General features: G+C 41.3%; 2 protein-coding genes across 10 annotated transcripts in view; one reads left to right on the plus strand and one right to left on the minus strand.

The window, feature by feature from the left end:
* The window catches only part of foxp2 (forkhead box P2), a 101,569-nt gene extending 93,099 nt beyond the window's left edge, over positions 1-8,470 (minus strand). For 4 of the 9 annotated variants that reach the window (XM_080292128.1, XM_026147621.2, XM_026147620.2 and 1 more), the window contains exons 1-2: positions 8,054-8,301; positions 4,613-4,764 (exon numbers count right to left, since the gene is read on the minus strand). The gene's annotated coding sequence lies outside the window, so the exon portion shown is untranslated. Of the gene's footprint in view, positions 1-4,612; positions 4,777-8,053 lie in introns of all 9 variants that reach the window. The other 5 variants (XM_080292124.1, XM_080292130.1, XM_080292125.1 and 2 more) reach the window with 5 other exon arrangements.
* A 3,468-nt stretch (positions 8,471-11,938) lies between these two features.
* Positions 11,939-18,408, plus strand: ppp1r3aa (protein phosphatase 1, regulatory subunit 3Aa). Its single transcript, XM_026147614.2, has 4 exons — positions 11,939-12,808; positions 13,653-13,711; positions 13,807-13,904; positions 14,571-18,408. Exons 1-4 carry the CDS (start codon positions 12,036-12,038, stop codon positions 17,724-17,726), a joined length of 4,086 nt encoding a protein of 1,361 aa, XP_026003399.2. The 5' UTR covers positions 11,939-12,035; the 3' UTR covers positions 17,727-18,408.
* The last annotated feature ends 5,997 nt before the right edge of the window (positions 18,409-24,405 follow it).

Below are 24,405 nucleotides of genomic sequence, written 5' to 3' on the forward strand. Positions count from 1 at the left end.
TGGCCATGCAGATGTTATATTTTATTCAGTGGAAAAGCATTTGGAATGCTATTAGTCTGCATGACCTCCAATTCGTGGGGATTTACAAATAACACACATGTCTTTATGCCAAGTCTAAAACCATTGGTAAATTCTATCAACTTATAAATATGGCAAAAGCATTCAACTATTCATGAAGGTCTAATAATGCTATAGGCTGATATTTACATAAAGTGCTTGTGCGCTAAGTCAAGATAAACTATTTAAGACCTGGACCACAAATACCTCCACACATCAGAAAAAGGAGGGTCCTGCGATGAAAGAGGACATTATGCTAACAAGTCAGATTACTATACACAATAACTTTATCTTAAAAGTAAATACCATCCTTGGTGTTGGAAAGAGAGGGGGGGCGTTATGGAAAGTCACTGGCAATATTTCTGTGGGGACCAAATGCTCCTTATCAGTGTTAGTCGAGCAATTCAGGCCTGCCTGAAGAAAGATGAGTCTTCAAACTCATTCTATTCATGGTCAGACGTGTAATTACCCTCAGCTCACAGTCTAGACGTAACCGCTTTCACAGTATTTAAGACCCCCTATGCAACGCACGGACGCCGGCTCCTACCACCAAGCCCTGCACGTTAAATCTGTGGGCAGATAAATTAGCGAAGAATGCAATAAAATAGACACAATGAGAGGAACTTTATCCTCCCCGCTGCTAAATGAGATTTCTTTGAAATGCAGATCAGTGGCTCTAGATTAGTGAATTTTAGCTGCTGTCAACATCATAACAAAATACAAATGCGATTGTTCGCTGCTGCCTTATCTCCTTGCTTCCATCTGCTGGCTGGTTATTTACTCCCCCCTGATTTACTATGCAGATCTAAATAAGTCGCATCAAAAGGAGGGCTTACTGCACAATGGCTTCTTAAGCTTCTACATCAAGGTATTTGAAAAACCGGTAGTCACATGAAAAGGCTGCCCATCAAAGGCACATCTCTAATGAACTCTCCCATATCAGAGGGGGCTTGTGGGGCCTGGCTTTAATGCCTTCTGTGAGAGAGGAGCAGAACTACAAATCAGACCCACCAAGCCATGGCAGAGAAAGGAGGAGGACAGAGAGTGGGAGAAAAGAAAGGAGGAGAAGGAAGGGGAAGACAGCAGTTATCAGATGAGATTAACTCAGCAAAGGCACTAGTCCTGGGTCTTTCCATCCATCTAACTCTTAAGTGTACGCTGATGAAGGCACTTGTAAAAAAGTTCAAGAGAGCACGCTACACTGAATTCAGTGACAACACACCAAGGTTAACTACTTAAAATACAAATTTGTATTTTAAAATAATTTGGAATCTGAAATGTTGATAGATACATTCAGTGTGAGTGTAACTGTAATGCCTTAAAGGTTTTTTGAACAACTGTAATGAAAGGAAGTCTGAATATTCTAAACATCTGTTTAAAATGACCCATCAATCCAGTGATCAAAGGAAGACATAAACTGTCAAACACAGGAAAGGAAAACATACTGTGTTTTCCCCACTTCTCATCCTCTGCAAGTCTGCAAACAGCTTTGGTAATCTCAAACAGAGCTTTTGCATTACGCTCCTGCAATAACCTTTAATTTCATGGTGTATTTGTTGCATTCAGCACACAGGCAGGATTACAACTGACAATCTTCAGACTTATATGGGAAAAATAAACTGCATGAAGAGATCATGATCTTGAGCCCCCCCATCCCACCCCACGCTCTCAAACACACCGCCACCCTGCTTTGTATCCCTATGCCTGGTTGAAGGGGAGACCCCCACCAACAAGCATGCAGTTTTACCAGTGAACAATTAGCCCCGGAGCAAGAGCAGGCCCTGCACTGGCACATGTGGTTAAGAGACGAGCGCTGCGGGAGAGCGCCAGATGATGAAGGGATGAGGTTGGGAAGGGGGAGTAGAGGAGAGGATATTGAGGGGGGGTACCCCCACCCCATCCCGGGTGAAGGAGGCGAGTGGCGCGTGCCAGCCACACGTGTGCCAATTTTTGCCTTCCTTCATCATTCACTTTCGGATCCTCTTTACAGAGAAGATATACATATAAAATAGAGAGTGGAACTTTCCCCCCTCCTTACATCCAGTCCAACTTTGTCCCCAAATTTTAGGAGCCCACCCCGAAATTGAGCTGTGATGTAAAGGAACCCAATGGTTAAGTCGCTTGTGCTACAGAAACCAAACTCGTCTTCCCTCCCCTCACCCTGCCTCAAGCGTCTTTCTACAGTGCAGCGTGCCAACTGGGCCCAGTGCCAGTCGCATTTGCAACCACAAGGGACCCCCGTCTTTTCGCCTTGCCTAATGAAATGACAAAACAACAGATTTGCATATGCAGAAACAGGTGTTGTAACAGGTTTGACTCCTCTTGACCCGAGCCGTGTTAAAGAGAGAAAATGCTAGAGAAAAAAAGTTTATGGCCAACAGCTGCCTGGAGGTATTTAGGCTCTGATGGGCACTCAAGTCTGCACCATCTGCCCTGCTCCTTGCCAGGAGTGACAATCTAAATTAAAAACCACTCATCAAAAATCGTAAAAATAAACCATTGTTTTGTTGGGTCCATATGTTGTGGCTATTTTACTTCATTCTCAGAGAGTTGCATTTGAGGCTGAGCTTCATGGCCTATAGCTGTGATCCAGGGAAAATCCAAAGAGCCACACAGTAGCCTGTAATTACCCTCCCACCGATCTGTTGCCTTCAAACCAAAGCCCTGCGTCATCCTCCACAATATCCAAGTCCATCCTCTCCACATTACAGAGGAGAAAACCTAGAAGAGCCTGTGTGGTGAAAACATGGCCATTGTTTAGAGTAGGATTAGGGATTGCCATCCAGGAGCACGAGCCGGGTGTTCAGATGGTGAAAGAAGAGAAAAGCACTACGCTGTACTTGCTCAGAACTTGATAACTGCTATTATGTTTTATGCAGATTTACATTCGCATTGCCAGAAATAAAAACTGTGGTGGAGAGTACATGGTGGCGAAACAATCCAAAGTTAAAGCGATGCATTTCTGGAAATGTCAAACGTCTCCCTTCCACGTTTTGACCAAATTATGTCCTGACTCAAAGGGGCCTGACTGGGAACATTCTCTTTGTCCTTTTGCTGAAAGACACGGCTAGTGTACAACACCAAAGCTATGCCCAGCATGCTCAACACCACCGCAACCCAACCCCCCACTACCATTTTTCTCCCCCCTGTTTTTATTTAGACGGGTGAGACAGAAGGAACAAACCTGAGACAGTCGTGACCCTGCACGAGTGCTGTAACTTGTTCTAGAGCTATGCCAGCAGAAGGCAGCACCATATGCCCTCAGCCCCGAGCTGGATGCTCTTTCTGCAGCCTAATGTGCCTGTCAAAAATTGTTACTGTCATGACCCCCCCTCTCTTTCATGTTTTTCCCCCTACACACACAACATGTTTGAAATAAACATTTTTTCCCTTTTTCTCTGTGTCTCTTAGGGTAAAGAGGAAAGGTTGTTTCCTCTGTGAGGCACAGTGTGTTTTTGTTTCTAAAAAGGATAAAACCCATCAATACAAACCATTCTATAAAGCCCAGTCTTTACAACTGTACACTCATTAACTAATACTATATTTATTTATTTATTTATTTAAGGTAAAAACCAACTTAGGCATTATGAAACCTAACCTCTTTTTCTTTTTTCTTACATTTCTATTGTGAAATTAATTAAAATAATCATTATTCTATTAACATATCATATATAAAGACCTTCTAAACCTCAGTGGACCTCAGTCCTCACTGTTTACAAGTGACAAGCTGATGGCTGAATGCAGTCTGAGTAACAGTGACCTTGCCTTTTACCATGAGTGACCTTCTGTCTTTAATTCAGGGCAAGACCCCCAAAACCAACACTTTTTTTTTTTCACATGAGGACATCGTCCATCTGACCGTGACTTGAATAAAAGCTGTCATGCCCTCACACCACACTGGCCACACAGTAAACATGCAACTGCTAACTCAAAAAGAAAGAAAGAAAAACTGAGGATATAAAAACATGTAAGGTCTGTGGCTGCTATCAAATGGACCCATGGTTGTATGTGGCCACAACCAACATCGCCCGTTGTGGGCTCCACATTTTGAATCCTGCATTTCCATCTTTTTTTAGAACCAGAAGTGAACACATCTGGATGAGTGGGTGGAAGCTTGGTTGTCAAGGTGCATCCATAGACTGCGTGGATGCATCATACAGACACAGATGTATACTATTTAATGGAAAAACAACATACAAATAAAATGTTAGAACATCACTCAGCAAACTTAAAAGAGACTTCCTGGAAAGTCTGAAAGTACAATTAACAACACAGCAATCCATATCATTTGTCAGCTAACTGCATTAAAAAGGCTCCAAAAGGCTGCATGGTTGGAAGGTACTGTTAGTGACTTGAATCAGCAAACAGCTAGCATTTATCCACCTCTGTCAGCACCCACCTTTGAGTGGTAGGACTAGAAAAGTGAAATACCGTTCCAATTACCTGTTGCTCATAGCAGTTTAAATAACATTTAAATGGATAAATTCTAACAAAAACCTAATCTTCCCAAAAAGCTGGAAATAAGCTAAAGAGAATGAATAAAATGCTTTTGTACCAGGCTGTAGAGTTCAGCGATTTAATGCTGGAGTCTGTGGAGATTGACTCGCTTTTGGAGACAGTCTCAAGTGGCTATTACAGGAACTGCAGTTTCTGGCAATCCGTGCTGGCTTCCATCTTTCACCCCTGAAGGTTGCAGCTTGGTGTCAGCTGAAAGGAAGACTACAATATATGAGGTCACGGTCAAGAGTAGAACAGCCAAGAGGAGAAATTTAAACTTTATGAAAAGCATGACTTATTTTTCATAACTGTAAGAAAGATTGTGTACACAAAGCTAATGTTTTATAACTTTGCATGAATGCTTCTTTGCATTTAGAGTCAGACACACTGTGATACACGCCAGCAAAAAACTACACATCTCAGCTTGTGGAGTGTGGTCATCTGTTTGTGAGTTTTACAACCCTTGGAGGGATACATGATGACGTAAGATGTAGTAATATTTGCAAAAACAATCTTTACAGGACATTTTGATACGTGACTGTTTTGATTAAAGTCAATTTACAGCATAGCCACATAATCTTTTTAACTTGGGAAAGCAAGCATAAAAATCAAATGGTCAGTGAGTATGTTACCAACTTTTCCCTATTAACTCACCCTTGTGTGAGGAGCCTGCAATCTCTCTATAATCCACATCCCCTGACCCCACCCTACACAGCTTTCTCCAGCCAAAGAGTCACAGCGTTCCTCGTCGACAACGGTGTCTAGCTGGGCTTAAGAAGTGACCCAGAGCGTAACTAAAAAAGTCTGAGCTGTCTCAAGACTCTTAGTAACTGGGACACACAAAACATCATTACTGAAATGTGGATAATTACAGTCCAAAAGAGTGGCCTCCTAAGCATGTAATGCACTCTTTTATCTTAAGAAGTCAATCTCTCCAAAGCTGACAGCTTGCAGCATATGATCCTGGTAAACAAATACTTTTGCGCGGCACAAAAGTGCCATTAAAGGCCAAAACTGTCAACACAAATTCCATTCTTAACTTGGAGGGGGAGGGAACCAAAGTGCAGCGGGGAGGGGGGGACGGACGTGATCACTTCTGGTTGCTTTAACTTGCACGGAGGTACGGAGGTTGTCATAGAAACATTTCTATGAAGGGATATAACCTGAACACATGCCATTTAATCACCTTTAAGTTTATGTAACAGGGGCTGAGTGAAAACACACTGGATGGGCTCACTGACGAGGTTAGATAAGTGATGCTGCTAGTGCGCCACTCCCTCAAATTTCTTAACCATGCATGCCCCCCCCCCCGAAAAAAAAGAAAAAAGAAAAGAAAAGCACCAACACCTCAAGGGTTGAGTGAACAGTCTGCTTCATTACAGTGGTACTGGGGGATGGGTGATGGTGCGATTCAAACACTAATCCAAAAATGAGTGTTTCATTATCTAAAGAGCCAAAAACAACACTGATGTGATCTGTGTATAAAAGCCACTTTCTTCTAATCAAACCCCCCCACCCCCTTTTTTTATTTTGCACAGTGCACAATAAAAAACTGTGGAAACTGTGCAAGTTTCCACAGGAGTATTAGAATAAAAAAAAATAATAAACACAAAGGATTTTTCTACTTGAGTTCAGCTAGAAGCAACAATTCTCATATCTGAGACAAAATCATGCATCAACCAGCGTTCATTGAGCTGAAAGCCGAATCTTAATTTTGATAAATGATTGAAACATATGACAGGGTATACACATTAATCCTGTGGAGGACATTCATTTTCCTATTACCATAATGTAGAGCACGACCACCCAATGATGAATGCTGCAATCAAAAAATGGACGCAGAGTGGGGAGAGCCGGGGTAATAAGTGCGCTGCTCCCAACAACGGTCAGTCTTGAAGGGAGACTAATGGCAGGTCTCTCTGCATCTCTCCCACTGCCTTAAGTGGGTAAGGGAAGGAGAAGAATGCATCCTGTTTTACAAAATCCAGTGGCCTCACTTACCAAATGCAAGGACACCTAAACAACAAGTAAACAAGAGTCTGTTTTAAACACACTTTGAGAAATAATTACAGGGGCATTTCAACAAAGGTTGATTGTGCGCTGTCGCTGACATATTTCACAAGGGGCATTTATTGCCGCCTGGCCTTTGAAGAGTGAGAGCTGCTGAGTGAGGGGGGGAACTGGCCCACACCTGCATAACTGAGGAGGGAACACCTGTGCACCCTGCGGCTTGAACAAGTAAGGTCGATCCAGCTAATCTAGGGGTGAAAGCTGATCAGAGGACAGGCCTGAAGAGTTCTGCAGCTCCCAGTGCCTTGTTAGCCTTTCTTTACCAAAAGAGAGGGGAAAAAAAAGTTACATCTATTGATTTTTGGGCCACACTTGATTGCAAGACAGGAGGGACAGGGAGTGTGAAATAGAGGAGGCCAGCAGAAGATTTTTTTAGGAGCTTGTAATGTTTAGAGAAATTAGTCTGAATTGGAGGTTTATCATGATGAAAAGCAATACACTACCAACACCCCTGTCTGTTTCTGGACAACGAAAAAAGATGGAATATAAAAATGGAGCATGCAACTACGGTAAGCTGATTAATCGTAGATATTGATAACGCAGACAGCAGTCATGCAGGTAAAGGATCATTAAATCTAAATGCACCTTTTGAGCTTAAGAAGCTGTGACAGTGGTATTTAAAGAAAAATATAACTGAGCACTAGTGGAACATGGTTTTAAAACCACCAGTCATATGTGATATCATTATATGGCTAGAACACTAAAGGATTGCACTGAAAAAGAATTAAACTGACTTCATATCTTACACACATAAGCTGCAATAAGATGCAAATCAAATCACAGTTTCCTTCTTTTTTTTACTAATTACTACAACGTAGTAGGTAGCTGCATAAAAAATAAATTCAGCTGGAAAATAAAATAGCTTCCAATTAAATTCATGTAGATACTTGTCCTTTATGTAGTTTTTTGTTTATTTTTCTCTAGTGAAGACTATATATATATATATATATATATATATATATATATATATATATATACAAAAAAAAGAAACAAAAGAATTGAGCTGGTTTCGGAGCAAACTTTTTAAATTAATTTTTAAATATTTAATTTATCACATAACGGTGAATAAAAATCGGTAAATAGCCTAATTCTGTTAGACATGTGGAATAAATGTGTTAGAAAATTAACAACTTGTTTTATATCGTCGCACTTAAAAAAAAAAATCAGCGTTCAGCTTTCAGAGCAGGCAAAGACTGGACAGTGCTCTCAAAAGGTCCTAACAGTTTTTTTAAGCGAATACCGAGCTAAGGGAAATCTGTCAAAGCAGCTCGCTAACTCCGAGCGCAACGTGTAAATAATAACCCAACAAAAAGCAAAAACTTGACAACCAGCGGTTCACTTCCTAATTCAAATGCAGTGGACAGAGAGGTTTAGAAAAAATAGTCAAAGGTTTTCGGAGACTAATACGCTCCTGCGCAGGAAAACTTACCACGAGAAACGGCAGGTATATTTCCCTAAAGTCAAAGTGGACACGCCAGGTGAGAAACCGTCGTCCTCTACACTTGCAGCCGTCTTCGCACGTGACTGTCCAAGTTCACCATAACGCAGAGAAAATGAACAACAAGCTGCAGAGTAAATAAAAAAAAGCTCAAATATTCCTCCGCTGGGCACCGCTGTCGGAGACACACACACACACACTCTCTCCTGCGGTCTCCCGTCAACGCCGCTGTTATTACTAATGCAACAGAGAGAAAAGCAATATACTGAGTCCTGTTTGAATGACGCGCAATGCGAGGAAGAAGAAGCGGCTTGTTTTTTTTTTTCTTTCTTTCTTTCGTTACGATTCAAACACACATCAGGCAGCAACCCGGCAAGCAAGTAGTATATTTGGGACTAGAACCCCCCCAGGGGAGGCACTTGCTTGTTCGCGGAGGTGTGTTTGTTATTTTTGGGCGTACTGCGACCCCGTGTGACGTCAGGGCCACCTGCTCTGTAAACAAAAAAAAAGTATTTTTAAAAGTTTGCTCCCCCCCTTTTTTCACTCTTCGCTAACGTTTAACTATTAAGTATTTTAGCGGGGAGAGCTGCTGCCCGTGTGAGGAAGCGTTCACCATAGTTAGATATTATTGTTGGGGATTGAACCGGTAACCTTCCACTAATGGGACGATCCCGTCAACCAAAAAGCAACATTTCTTGTTTTTGATAAACTTGACTTTATATGCTAAAACTCGCAAAGAAGTAGTGCGAAACCATCCGCTATTAAACTGAAGAAAAGAATCAATATATGCCTTTAATGTTCCTGCAATATTTCATCAAGAGGATCTGCTTTTATGTAGCAGCTTCCTCCGGCATACATCAATCGTGACTGTTTCCCTTTTGAATCTTTTTAAGGTCATTTTGTGTGTTTTCTCCTCTCAAATTTTGCGTAATTAACCGACTTTCATAAAACTGCACGACAGGATTTTTTTTAAACAAATAATAATGCAAATGAAAGCATCGATGGAAACAAATATACCTTAAAATCTTCAGCAGCTTTCGAGCCAGAGTTTAAACTGCACCTCTCTCATCAGCGGTGACATTTTTAAAGCTGGCGTTTTTACGTGCACGTCATTAAATTGTAGGTTTGCAGATAGAAATATTCGCGGTTGTCTACAAGTGTTTACACTGAGAGGATGATTGGAAACCAGTGCGTGAAAAACATAATATCCTAAACGCCATCATCATTATGAGTGTTATTAAAATTGTGCTTTAGTGTAAACACGTTTAAGGTTAAACTCTGTATACAGAAAATCACTGTTGAATAAATACTTTACAAAAGAAAAACATACGACAACATGTACAGATTCTTGACTGGAGGATTTTATTATTACTTATTCTGTCATACCTTTACAACGTAATTTAGTGTATTTATTCATCTAATAGTAGATCCGAAGCCAGTCAAACACTGAGCACAACCCTGAGCAGTAGTTAAAATGATTTGCTTTCTTCCATCTCGTCTTTCCTCTTCTTTCTTTCTTTTTTCTTTCTATCCCCCCCTCCCCCTTTTTTCTTCAAACGCTACGATGTTCATAGCTTAGAAATAAATATTCAGAATAATATCAAGTGGGAAAGGAAAAGGAGTAAGAGCTAAGTGTTTTGCTTAAGAAGGGCGATTAGTGCATTTAAAGATTATATATCTGGTGTTATTTATGTTACAAATAATTGAGAGAAACACGGTTGTAGGTGATGTGTACATGTTGCTGTGTAGTGTGGCCATGTGAATTTAATATACAAAAAAAGATCTATTGTTATTACCATTATTATTGTTATTACTGACTAAATACGTAAATATTTTTTAAAAATACATTATTTTTTAGTTATTATTATTCTTATCAGCATTATCCTGAAAGCTGTTTCCTGTTGGCGTGTATGCACGGAATACCCATATTATATTCTGAAATCATCTGAAAAAATACAGTATTAGACACTTATCTGTCTGATGTAATATAAACTGGGATTGTTCCAGTAATTGTGTGGTATACTCACACAGTCTTTTCTACCGTTTTGTGCTTTTGTTTGTGTTAAAAATCTTTATTGCAACTAAATATTCCGTGAAACGTGAATTAGAGGAAGCAGCATCTGCAAAATGATGAGGACATGAAGGGAAAAGCAGTCTCGTGGAATTGTGACGGTGGTATGCCGCCACCTACTGGTCATTCTTTAAAACAGAAAACAACTTTCTGATGAAGGTAACTGGCACAGGAAGTCTTAGGTACACAGAAGAAATATTAATATTACCTTTTCCTTCTGTAATGATCTTGTTTGTGGACAAGGCTAACTGTACGCCTGGAACTCATTATCACACTAAGGGAGACTACAGTGGAAATGCAAATGAATTTTAACTTGTGCTGACATGAATTTTACTATGATCACATAGTGCCATCTACTGATAAAACTTAGTCACACAATTCGTCTTGCATTTAGACATTTTTTTTTAGCATTCCTGCTACTGACTGTATGCATTTAATGTTATGTATTTTATATGATTGCACTTAGCTGTAGCAAATTAACACTTGTCACATGTCTGCCTTTTCATACGCTGCAAATGATGCAACTTAATCACTAAAACTGCAGTTGAAAAGTCCAAGGAGAGCATTTTTGCCTTTAGTATGAAGAACAAAGGGTCCTTTGGGGGAAAAGAAAACCCACTCACACACTTGTAAAAGATTATACAACAAGCACCAATGTCTATTTACAAGATATACAAGATCTGGGGGTATACTTATCCAGCATATCAAGGATTAGTTGAATTAAACTTCCTATCTGAGATCACTTTGTGCAAAATCATGTCAGTATGCACACGCACACAGCCAAAGAAAGAGTCCAATCTCATAATAATGTTCTGTTTTGTTGTCCAAGATGCAGTGAAAATTAAGTCTGCTTTAATGTCGATGATACAAGAGAGTCCCTGGCCTTCCAAGAACAGCAACAGAACTAATACTAATTTGATACATTATTGATGACAGTGTGGACATGCTTTCATTTCCTTGTCCATGTGGAGGTGACTAGTCAGCTGCAGCTCCCCTGCAGTGGGTAGGATGATACTTTTCTTTCTAGGGGACATTTCAGCAGGGGACACACTTGGTAACACAAGGAATTTAGGTGTGGCAATTCAGTTTCAGTTTCAGACCAACTTACTGTAGCTTCCTATGGTACTTCAGTTGATCAGTGTCAGTAAATACTTTGAAGCGGCAGCACTAATAGTTACTTTGTCTGGAAAATGCATTTTACATTTTATTGCTTTTAACACTGGTGAGATTCCTGAACAAAAACTAAAGCATCTCAGAGCTGTTCTCATATGTGCGCCTTATGCTAACAATCAGTCCTTAGGTTGATCGATCACTCTCCATTTGTGCTGTTTCAAAGGATGACTTTTCATCAGACTTTAGTCTGTTGAGCTTTAGATTTATACCCAGAGGCCTGATCACCATTAAGTAAAACTAGACAACTGCTTTTACAGTGTAGCCAAGAATGCAGAGATACTGTATCAGGTGTGGATTGTCGAAAAGCAGGTAGAAATTTTGCTATGTGAAACTTTTAAGACTTTGTTGCTGCAAAGCAAGTAAATGTAAAATAAAATAAAAAACTTCAAAGTAGCTTCAAGTATGTCCTTTTTCTGCACTAATTTTCCATTGTAGAGCTCTGTAAATGCTTTGCTTTCATGTAGTTATGATGTTACTAACAAACATATTATGAGAGCGTAACCGCGAGGATAACAGGCCAGCCTTGGTCTAGTTATATGTGTCCTATTAATAGGCCTGGCTCAGGCTCACGAGCTTCGCTGTAACCGAACTCCATCTGTCAAGTCACGTCCTCTCCCTGCTCTCCCCTCTACACTATCACTGTAGCCGGGCGAGGGTCACTCTGGTCTGTGCCACCCTCCTAGTGGACAGACGGCAGGACAGGCAGACAGCTCAAGACCATCGCGTATTATGGAGACTCTGTGCGTTCAACCCTCGCGACAGGACGGGCTGATGATGGAGGAGGAACAAGGGAAAAGTGGAAAACAGGATGAGGGGGGAATGAAGGCCTCTTCTCTCACGGGCTCCACCACAGATGAGGAGACAGATGACGACTCGGAACCAGAACCCCCACCAGTTATTCGCAGGAAGGTGTCTTTCGCAGATGCATTTGGCCTCAACCTGGTCTCTGTCAAGGAGTTTGACAGTGCTGAAGCGGCAGAACTAGAAGTCAGTCGGGCTGCTGAGCAGGAGGCACTTCATTCATTAGAGGAGCTCTATATGTGCTGTCTGTTTACAGTCCCGTCATCCCCGGAGGAGCTGGAACAGAGGCTGCAGGCACAGATGGTCGAGCTGGAGAGCATTGAACTCCTCCCAGGGACCACCACCCTTCGAGGCATCGTCAGGGTGGTCAACCTCTGCTACAGTAAGTCTGTTTTTGCCCGGATCACTTTCGACCGCTGGAACAGCTGCTTTGACCTCCCGGCAGACTATGTGCCCGGGTCCAGTGATAGAAAAACAGACAGGTTTGCCTTCAAGTATACTTTGGTGCCTCCGTTTGAGAGAGAAGGGACTAGATTGGAGTTCTGTCTCTGTTATGAATCATCAGCGGGCACATTCTGGGCTAACAACAAAGGACTTAACTACGTGATGTTCTGCCACCAAAAGGGACAGATAAAGGAGCACGGGCCTCACATGCAAGAGGAGAGCTACAAGAGCAAGAGGAGCTGTCTCAAAGCTAACAGGTGTGAAAGTCTGAGTTTTTTTAAACATGCCTTTCTGCAGGAGGAAGTCACTTGTATGTCAACCAAAGCCTTCTGTGAAACTTTTTTGTGCACTATAGCGAGAACGGCCCTGTAGCTACAATTACTGTGGAAGGAAGTTTGAAATTCGGCACAGTGCAAGTGCACTTACACTGTGCTGCTCTTCTCATTAAGAGAAGTCATTGAAAGCAATATGCTCCACTAACTGGGCCATTGTGTGTTTACAGTGAGGTGTTATGTAACCATCCAGTGGCCTGTAGAACACACATTGCCCATTTATGGCCAGATGTATGCGCCGGTTTCCATGACGTCTCCACTGTAGCAAGATATGCTCATTTTATCCTCTTTGACCCCATCTGCAAAATTCTTTTTTTATGCCTGAAGAATTATAGCTCCCCTTTATGTGCATGCTCTGGCTTTGAGCTGCTGCAGCACAAGGGCCAGATAATGCAGCAGACAAACATATTTCAAAGGCCTCTGGCGCAGATACACACTGTCTGGACGTGCATAATAGGCATTTTGTATACTGTGTAGCATAATTATACAGCACGGCCAGTTGTTGTTTAAGGCGTGTCTTTAATAAAAGATTGAAACCTGTTTTCTATTATACCATTTGAGTTGAACCCCAGTGCTCGAGGTGTTTATGGGGACTTTAAGCTTCGCGAAATTATGAAACACAACATCTGGAGGACAGAGAGCAACAATACCCCTTTTACTACAAAAAGATCTGATGAATACTATACATAATGGATTGTTAAATTAATTATCTGGTACTGTCTGGAAAACATCTTATGTCACGCTAGCCATATCTTATTTTGAACAACAGGAATGGAAACACAGTGGAGAAGACCCGGGATAATGCTAACACAGCAACAGTTGCTACAGGTGTGTACTTAGTGTTTATATATGCATACATGTGTGCATATATGTTTTAATGTGCAACAAAACTTTCACCCTTGCCTTTTTTTGGTCTTCTGCAGAACTAGAAGCAACACAGAGAGCAGAAAAGGCCCACAGGCAGACACTGGACAGCAAAGATGTCCAGTTATTACTTCACAGTGATGACCACAGAAATGTGGTGAGGCTCTTTTTATATTATTTTACCCTACCCCAAATGATAATGAAAAACATTTATTGATAATGAAGTAACGTGCTAGGCCAGAGGCTGCAGTTTGAGGTTCAGCAGTTCCCACCATGCTTTTAAGAGAGGTTGAAAAACAGAGAAAAAGGAGTGGCAGTGTGGGTCATAGGGATTTACAGAGATAACGCCAGAAGGGGTAATGTTTGGGGTGTCTTCAGTGTTTTAGGAAATTAGAAAACACCAGCATCGCCAAAAAGTAAACTCCCCTAGCCATAAAATGTATGTTGTGTCATCATAAAAACGCAGTTCTAGTTTGTCTCCAAGGTACAAATGATAGCTGAGGAAGTGGTGCATGTTATACTGCACATTGAGTCCCAGAAGGGTACATGAAGTTAGCTAACCTGATACTTGGGAACACATCTGAAATCCTTCACATTCAGTCCATTAATAATACATGGAGCATGCTTGTAAACATGTGGGAAAATTGATGAGTCAAACAAGAATAGGTCTGAAGTTGCTAGATTATTGAAATGCATTGCATCTTGGATATATAAAAATACTCAAAGGAAAGGCACATTTTTAATCACCAGCCAAATATCAGGGTTTCGCCAGCACAGTGACTTAACAAAGCTCACTGCTTTGACTTTTGGCCTTTTTTGACAGGTGGAGAGCGTAAAAAGCAGACGCAAAGCAGCACGTTTGGCACGTGTGCAGGACTACCTCTCCCAAAGAACTCATCAAGAATCCAAGAATCTTGCATGTGACTCAGCCAGTGGCCAGAAAGACTCTCAGTCTATGCCGGCTCCCTGGGGTGACTCTGCCAGCATGCTCTATAAATACCAAAAGGCGCAACCGAACGAGTGCCCGCAAGTCCTCACCTACCATCAGATTCCTCTCCTTACACTGGACTGGAGCAATGACAAACCCCAGCAGTGGGAGACGGCTGACGCGGATGACATCTGGAGCGGAAGAGCTAAAACGATCTTGTCAAAAGAAGAAAACGCACCTTCTGCTGATGACATGTGGGAGACCTTTCTTCCTGGGACAGATGATACTGACAATAAAAAAGCCTCTGTGTGTGATGCGTGGCAGGCCTTTCTTAATGGGCCCGACCATTCTAACGTTCCAGAGTCAGAATGGCTGCAGACAGCAGCATCAGTGTCTCCTTCAAACGACAAAGGGCTCCAACCCCAATATTCAGCATTTCGAGAATTTCAACTGGGTGCCGATATTCCTGCCGCCGCACAGGCACACTGCTTAGATGCACGTCAGCCTCTGTCAGACACATGGGGAGAACTGCTTACTAATGTTGCCTTGAACACCGAAGACCACCAGCCAGCAGAGGCATGTGTCACCAGCCCAAGAGATGACAACGCAGCAACACAAGACGCATCCCAAAGGTCAGAGACGAGCTCTGTAACAGACACTCCACAGAAACTTTGCCTCGAGGGGGCACCGCGGTCCGAGGACTCTATTGACAGTTCAACCGAGTGTCACAAGCATGTGGTCCGGGAGCCAGAAAGAGAAGGAATAATAGGAGGAGCAAAAGAAGTAGAAGAGGAGCCCATCACATCACACATGGCTGACTTAATAACAAGCTCAGGGGAGTCGGAGACAACAGACATGACAGCAATGCCAGGGTTTCAGAATGCCAGTGCTGTTGATAGTATCTCACAGGGAGCAAGGCTGGATGAGGGTCTTTCTTCCACCGGGGAAGGAGAGGTTACAGGTACTACACACAATGGTGTAGATGACATGCTGGCATTTAGGGAGACAATCCGACAAGGGACAAAGGATGGGGCGAGGTATGTTTCTTCCACATCCAGAAAAGGAGTGGAGGAGGAAGACATCATGATGAACTATACGGAAAATAAAGCATCTACAGAGGAGGAGATATTTAGGCCACACAGAACAGAAGAGAGTGAAACCTCCCCAAGGTATGCAGATGAAATGCAGTGTGAGCAATTTGGGCCAAACAGAAATGGCGGAAATCAGCAGCAGAGTGATAGAAATGAAACAGGACCTCAACATCTACACGATGGTGGATTTGATTCAAAGCAGGAAAACAAAATCGTGGCAGCTGAATTGAATGAAGGCGTTCCATTGAACACCAAATGCGTGACAGCACTCGAAGAGACAGAGCAGGAAACTTACTTTTCAACAACAGGTGAGGAAACAAAGGGACTAATAAGTACAGCAGAGGAAAGGTTCCAGGCGTTAGATGATCAAGCATGGCAACATAATGATACAGCTTTAGATGTGAGTGCATCAATAATTTTGGATGTGCACGACAAACAGTCACAGTCAGACCAAAGAGGCAAGGAGCCAAAAGTTGAGATGAAGCAGGAATCACAAATGGAACAAAGTGGAGTGAAATTGAAAGAAGGTGAGCACGGATTAAACTTCAACAAGACAGAGGTGGGAAAAAGCTTTAGTTGCAACGGAATAATAGCAAATCCATCAGAGCAGACGAGACCAACAGAGAAATCAAATGAAGTCAACCAGGCTTTCCAAAGTGGCTGCAATACATTCAGACCTCCAGCAAATAAATGCAACCCAAAGGGACTGGAAGTGGTTGAAGTGGGATGGACCGATTCACAGGAAGACACGGAGGGTCAAAATGAGAACATATGCGGTGAAACGAGCCAAGAGGAAATCGAAGTAAAAGAGAATGTTGCAAAGAAAGACACTTCAGCGGAACACCAATCTGAGACGTTACAAAGACTAGAAGGAGATACGAGTCAGGAAGACAGAGATGAGATGATGAGCATTCGGGAGCTGAAAATGGAAGCAGGGAGGGAGTTAATGGGTAATGTGGAGGGCCCTCAGGGGGAGAGGAAGAATGCACCGGCAGAATTGAAAGAAGAAGAAGAGTTGTCAGCAGAAGTTGAGAGCTCTCTGCGTGTTGAATATAAAAAGCTGTCACATGGAACAAAAGAACCTATTATGGGAGAAAATACTGCATCACTTGAGGTGATAGAGGTGGGATTGGAGGAGATCTTCATAGAAAGATTTGTAGAAGATTTGGTCAGGGGGATTTGGGAAGAGGTCTTTGGCAGAGAAGTGCAGGCATCAAATAGACACACTGATATTGTTGATGGAATGGGGTGCATGCTGAGAGATACTACACAAGGCTGCCATGTTCTTTTTGAAAAAGACCTCAATGACACTTTTGATTCAGGGGTATTTTCCTTGACGGAATTACCAACAGATCCAAACTCAAGTTTCTGTCAAGGGCTGGAGCAAGCTGTACCCACTAAAGGCCATGAACGCTCTGTGGTAGAAGGAAGTAAGTTACTTGACATAGCAGAACAAGCTCACGTTGTCTCTGAATCACATGCAGATTTGATTTTGAGTGCTAATCCCAGTCACAATCTCACCACCACCTCAGATGCGCATAGTCTGCAATCATTGCCTGAAACAACTCCAGCTCTGGCAGAAGCTCCGATGGATCTGGAAAGCCACACTCGCATAAAAGAAAGATCGGCTGCTCATTGTGAGACAGGCAGACAAATAGAAGGCTGTGTAGTTGCCCATGGAGAGATTTTTAATAAATCAGCCCACCCATCTCACAAACATCCATCATCTTCCTCAGAGAAATTAAAAGAGGCCGATGGTCTTGTGTGGTGCAGTATATTATATATCCTCAGTCACGTCACCAGACTTCTAATCTATGCCCTCTTAATTAGTGGATTCTTTGTCATTGTTTTCCTCTATGATTTCCCATCAGTCTTAGCTCTCTACATATTTTCATTATCATGGTGGTTTTATAAGTGGAAGAGACAACACGTGATGACAGACAAGGAGATGGTGGGATAGCCTAAGATTTAAGAAAAAGCAAGAGTGGTGAAGAGTGCTACATCAGCACACTACTGTAAACTGTAATGTCCACTACCATGTACAGTGCTATTAGTGTGTGTGTGAGTGTGTGTGCGTGTTTGTACACTTGGCTGATTTTCCCATCTATTAAGTTACTTAATAGACTGATTCTGAAACTTTTTGGGGTTGACGAACCATTAAACCTGAACACAATATACTACGTACCTGTCTTTGGACTCGCGTGCATTTTTTGGTTAATTTAAATACAGTCTAATGGTAAAAAAAATGGTTTAAGTTACAATAAGACTCACTAAACAAACAGAATTTGGTGCAGAAATATGTTTTTGTTGTTGCATGTTTTGTAACGCTATAAATCTGTCTTGCAACTCCAAGTAGTCGATCTAATTTGAGTTCCCATTAGGGCGTCATTCTGTGGTTTAAAAAAAAGACAGAATAAAGGAATACAATAAACTTCAAACTGAACTGAACGTTGTTAAAATCATAGGAATTTTCACCTTTTGTTGAATGTTTTAGTCCACAGAAATGTTTAAGTGTATGACGTGTGTATGTTTGCTGTGTTTTATGGGCCCAATACCACTTTATTATGTAACAAATGGAACAAATTTCCTTGATTTTCTTCAATAAAAGAAATTCATGTGACAAAAAAAATACAACAAAGAAACCCCCATTGTTTTTTAAATTGACACAGCAAGATTTCTTTTGCCCTGGACATTTTCATATTTCACAACTGATGAACTTTGCATGATGCATGTTTTATGACACTACAGCTTTGTGGTTTGTTCACTACCGGTGTTGGTCAAGTTACTTGAAAAAAGTAATCAGTAACTAATTACTGATTACTTACCCCAAAAAAAGTAATCACGTTACTTTACTGATTACTTATTTTCAAAAGTAATTAATTACTTAGCTACTTTTTAAAAACAGGATTTACAACCTGAATAGGTAATAAAGCAATAGATCTTTCAGCCCAATTCTGCGTTTTCTGCATAATCCATCATACAAAATGTAATCAAATGGAAACGTCTCTCTTTAAAACTTGTTTTATACGTTTTAATCTTTTAACTTTATGCATCAAGCAAAAATTTTATTATATGCAACATGCACATAAAATATTTTTTTTTGTTTGTGTTTACACTCACTCTTTCAAATAGATGCAAGTAAAACACAGCAGAAAATAAATAAAATCAAAGACTAGCTGTCCTGTTGCTCTATTTTCACCTGTAAAGCAGGAGTGAGGTAGGCGGAGGTTTGCCCTGGTGCAGGTGTGCCGCAGTGGTCAGTTGAAGAATCTCTGTGAATTTCCCATTACGTCGTAGCGCACTCGGTGCTTGCTTGGAAGTTTAGGGGGGTTTTTTGTTGTAAAAAGAAGTTTTCTTCCCACGCAGTGAACAGCGGACACTAATGTTTTTGTCACTTTTTACGGAATCAAACTCAAAGTAAGGTCAGTACTTCCACGCTTTAAACGCTGCACGCTCATACTCTCTCCCGCACTCGATATATTATCCATTGTTGATCTGCACACAGCTATTGCCATGAATGTTGCACTCGCTTACGTCATTGTCATGAGATTCTCGCAAAAAAACCCCCACGGTTTTAGTAACGCAGTAACGCAGCGAAAGTAACGATAATCTAATTACCGTTTTTGCAATAGTAATCCCTTACTTTAATCGTTACTTGAAAAAAGTAATCGAATTAAAGTAACGCGTTACTGCCCATCTCTGTTCACTACTTCCTAGACTTTGATTGTACAAGGTTGTTATACTTACTGTAATTATTCATTGAGACAATGAACTAAAGTAAGTCTTTAGAGTACTCAGATTATATTTTTATTGTACTATGTTTTGCAATTCAAGTAATTTGTTAGTTGCACAGCCCTAGGGACCAGTCAGTGACCCTCTGGAAAACTCCGGTCGCTATGGAAAAGTGTGTACTCTGTGAAAGGTTGGCAAGTGGGTGCTGGGAGTTGGTTGCTGTGGTCAGGTGAAATCAGTTTTTAAAAAAGTTACTGCTATGGACAGAGAGGTTTTTGTTTCCCTTATTTAACTTAGCAACAGCGATCAACTTCCACTATCATCTTTCCAACCAATTGGTGAATATATATATTTTTTCCTAGTAACCACATGTTCCCAGGGGGTTTCTGACCTGCCTCTAGGCCTGCGAGACTGATTCCTAAGCAGGAATGTGAGCTATTTTTAAAATGTGAGCACATTTGTCATTTGCTTTGGTTGTGACACAAGATGAAAAATGGAAAATATCCAAAGCAAATGCAGTGTTTCTGTCTTGCTTGTGTCAGTGTCCATCTTAAGGTAATTGAGGAAAGAAGCTAACGAGCTCAGCTTCATATTTTAAAGTAGCAAGTAGCTAAGCAAACCTTAGCTGGCTAGGCCAGCTAACTTAAAAGCGAGCTCCACAGAAGCTAGCTTTTAGCTAAGCTGTTACCCAGGAGAAGCTTGCTGCTGGTAATGTTGTGGAAGAGATGATCCTGTCATTAATTTACTTAAAACAGCGTCACAATGATATAGTCAGAGGTAAACTGACAGCAGGCTACACAGATACTGGACAGTATAACCAACATGCAAAAGCTAAGTGCAAAGAAACATTTGGTTTTTTAACCTAAAGTTAGCAGGTTTTTTGTTATTGGATTTACATGTTGGTATAAAGATTACTGCGTCTTTTTGGAGACTGCAGGTTTAGGGATATTCATTTGGAATAATGACAGTATCTCAAAGAAATTAAAGAAAAATAATATCAAACATTCAAATAAGTCCTGTTGTTTCATTTCCCCCCCCCAGAATAATCACATTTTAATGATCAGATTAGTTCACTCTAAACCTTTGTACATGCTGACATGGATTTTTAAATTATGCTGCTTGGACAAAATGCAATGAATACAATAACTCCATCTGCTAATACACAAATGAACAGATTGTCAAGGTAGGTGGTGATGGAGAGAGGACCCAAAGGCAGGAAATGGAGGCAGACTGAATGAAGGAATAAAAAGGGCCTTCATTGGCTGATACAAACACAACATAAAGCCCAAAAGTGAACCAAGAAGGAATAAGAAATACTGGAACACAAAGAGTATAAAGATGACTATATCTACAAACATGGCTGATTGGTGAATCAACAACAGAAGGAACAGAACAGAAGGAAGGAAAAAAAAGAGTAATGTCTCTGCACAACTGTAATCCCATATTCCATTTGTGCCTATGGCTTGTGCGGAGGACAAAAAAAAATATCCCTGTATACATGTTCCAACCCTACAGAAGGGTTAGGAAGATTGTTTTGATGATTACATGATCCCAAAGAAAAATGAATTCATGCATATTTCAGGCATGTATCTTGCAACACAATGTATTTCATAGCTAACATTTATTTTGGCACCATATTGACTATGGTGCTTGGGTGCCTGTGAGGCTCTTGTGTGACTCAATATTTTATCTGTTAGTGTACCACAAGCAGAGAGTTTCTCACTGTGTGACAATGTGTGCAATAAAGTGGCAGCTTGAGTGACACTGCACTCCAGTAGAAGTCACTTGATCCTGTCTGGGGTATGTTGACCTTTTGTAAGCTGGCTCCAATCCTATGCTGGCACCTTTAGAAAACTGGCCCAAAGCCAGTGTTTTCAGAGCAGAGGACTACTTTTTCTGTAAGGCCCTGTACCGATGAGACGCAGTGCAAATTTGGCACAAAGACTGTGGTGTGCACTGACAAAAAGTAGCAGTGACGGGAAGAATCTGAGAAACAAGGACAGAATCTTGATTATCTGGGGTTACCCAGAGGTGTAAGGCTGCTTGTTATTTTCCTGACTAGCTCGTATGCCAACGTGTAAGGATTATAAATTAATCAGTGCTGCACCAGGCGGAGGGATAAGGCTGCACATTTACAGATCTAGATAGCAGTGAGAGGTGCAGAAGCTGTTAGAAACCACAACAAATTGTATTTCCTTTTCAGCCCGCTCCCCTTCAAGATTTACAGAAAAATCTGCAACAAATGACAACAGAGTTTTAGTACTTATGGCATATTTAGCATTGAGATAGCTTAACCTTCACACACTACATAAATTACACATATTTCTTTTTCTTGTTTGAAATGAAGGAATGTTTAAAAGGAACCAAATGATTTGAACTAGGTTCACATCAGGCTGCTGGGTGTCACAGATGTAGCACTGATAACTGACTCTCTGGAACACACCCAGCACCTTGTGATACAAGACTAAAATGAGAGCCTGTCATCAGATGTTAATGCTCTCGTCACTCCTCCTCTCACATTGCAGTGTGGATTGTGTGTTAGCATTTGTAACTATGGGTATGTGGTTATATGGGGATATGGTGGCTATCCTGTGAGAGATACCCTCTATCCTATATAAGCCACCAAATACTTAAAAAAGGCATCAACTGTTTACTTGTACTGTTGAATTGTGTTACCTTAGTGAGACCATGTTGTCTGTGTATTGACAAAGAGAAACTGATGAAGGAAATGGTATATAAGCCTTTAAAATGTGTCCGTGTCCTGTATTGTTGTACAGAATGTCAGTACTTCTGCTAAGGCTGATTAATCAGTTCATCTCGTAGTATAGTCTTACACATAAATGTCCACCAGCAGCTTTCAATAAAAAAAATAAATGCAAATTTGTGCAAAAAAAAAAAAAGTCATGCAATGACACATTTCTTCCAGCAGATGTAAGTGTGGCTCCATTTTTTAAAGAATCCACTATAATTGAGGATTGGAAACCAAAATTATGGTTAAAGGTTTTAGTAGTACACACACACACACACACACACACACACACACACACACACACACACACACACATATATTTTTTTTAGATTTGTGCAGTCACTTTATTTGAAATGTGTGACAAAATCTATAAAAATCGTCAACTGAGCACGATGAATAGAGGCAGTCGATTCAGTGACAAATGCAACAGTCCTGTGGCAAAAAAAATCAGTGCACACTGAAGTGCACTGGCTGGGACAAGAGGGTGCATGAGGACAGGATATGTGAGTGGAAGAGAGCGCAAAATGCGGCGGGGCCGTGTTGCGCGGCCTAAGGGGACCAGAGGCACTCTGCTGACAGATTGGAGACCTGACAGACTGCATAGTCCACACTCTTCCCGGTCGTGGAACCGCTTTCTATTCAACCCTCTCTGCTCCGCCTTCCTCTGCAGTTGGCTTCCTGGGCTTTGCTCCCTCAACCAGCATCATCGGTCTGCGACCCTATACCAACCAACTCCGTCTCAGCTCTTTCTCCCCCCCCCCCTCCACCCCGCATCTAGGCCTTCCTCCTCCGCCATGCTTAGTGACTCGACATTCCCAGATGTCCGCTGGCTCTTGCATCACTGAGACAACAAGGCTTTCTGCTGTTGCCACTTGGCATTTGAAAAGTTGTACATGGGTGAGTGGGACACTATCACCCACTGTGTGGGTGTAATGTACAGGGTTCTTCTAAGAACAAAGCAATGACGTACTATCATAAGAGTGCATATTTTATGTGCTTCATGCCAGACTGTAGATAGGATGTAAAACTGATAGATGGCAGTTAATACACTTGTGCTTCTTCCACATTTCATAAATGTGGTGAATGACTCAAATAAAGTTGTATTCCAAAATGCGCATTCCACTTTAGAGTACTCACCACACAGTGTATCTTATACTTAGTACTCATTACACAGCTCCTACATCCTCTGCTTTCATTTGCAGCATTACCGTGATGACAGAGTTGTTTGTCATCTTTAGCGTTGAGATTTTTTTCATCGGTACAACGAGGAGGTGTGAGAAACAAATGAGGAAGATGAGCAGAAGAGGAGGAGGAGGAGGTGGAGATATATCACTCATACGGTATGCTGTATTAATGTGAGACTATTTGATTTAGGCAAAAACTGTGCAACAGCAAGAGGAGGATGACAAGGAAGAGAAGATAATGTGATATCAAACCCCATGTAACACTTCTCATAACAAGATTTCAAAGTCTATCCCGCTGGGGGGAGATAACGGTTGATAGTGAGTACTTCATGAGATCCTGGATAGTAGGAGTGGAAAACAAATAATCTTGTTAAACAGGTTGCATTTACCCTAAAAAAACTAAAATAACACAATTTACTTTAAAATTGCACAAAGCATATGCACAATGATTTCATAGGTTGGGGATTTGTTTTTAGCACAGAGTGAATCACAATAAGCTGTTTTCTGTGCTGTCCTGTGACTCAGCCAGCTAATACAAGGAGACATGCCATTTTTGAGAGAGTCTCCCCTCTGCATCCCTGTATGAACCCAAAAGAAAAGCCACAGTGGTTCTTTGTTCTTTGCGAGCGAGCAAGCAATCAAGCAAGCAAGCATCTAAGCCTTTGTTTGGCAATAATTTCCAAGGTTAGAAACCCACTTTGCTTTTCTCCATAGCAAAGAGATATAAAGGAAAATGCAGTGGGAAATTCAAAACATTCATCTAGTACAGGGGTCGGCAACCCTGGGCACGCATGCCACAGTTGGCACGCGAAGGGTTAACTGATGTCACGACCATAGCTGGACTGGCCATAGATGGTGATTTTTCGTTTTTATGGGCCGATGATTTTATTTATTTTATTTTTTTTGGTAACGGTATAAACAATGAAAGGTGGTGAATTGGCCAGATGCTGGCAGATGTGTAAAAAAAAACTCAG

This window comes from Astatotilapia calliptera, chromosome 17, assembly GCF_964374335.1.
Source record: "Astatotilapia calliptera chromosome 17, fAstCal68.1, whole genome shotgun sequence".
NCBI classification, from domain to species: Eukaryota; Metazoa; Chordata; class Actinopteri; order Cichliformes; family Cichlidae; genus Astatotilapia; species Astatotilapia calliptera.

What these genes read in the sequence shown, in the direction of transcription:
- ppp1r3aa (XM_026147614.2), top strand. Translation starts at nt 12,036, where the DNA reads ATGGAGACTCTGTGCGTTCAACCCTCGCGACAGGACGGGCTGATGATG. An exon ending in AGCTGTCTCAAAGCTAACAG is followed by an intron (nt 12,809 to 13,652) that starts GTGTGAAAGTCT and finishes TTTGAACAACAG; the next exon opens with GAATGGAAACACAGTGGAGA. An exon ending in GTGATGACCACAGAAATGTG is followed by an intron (nt 13,905 to 14,570) that starts GTGAGGCTCTTT and finishes CTTTTTTGACAG; the next exon opens with GTGGAGAGCGTAAAAAGCAG.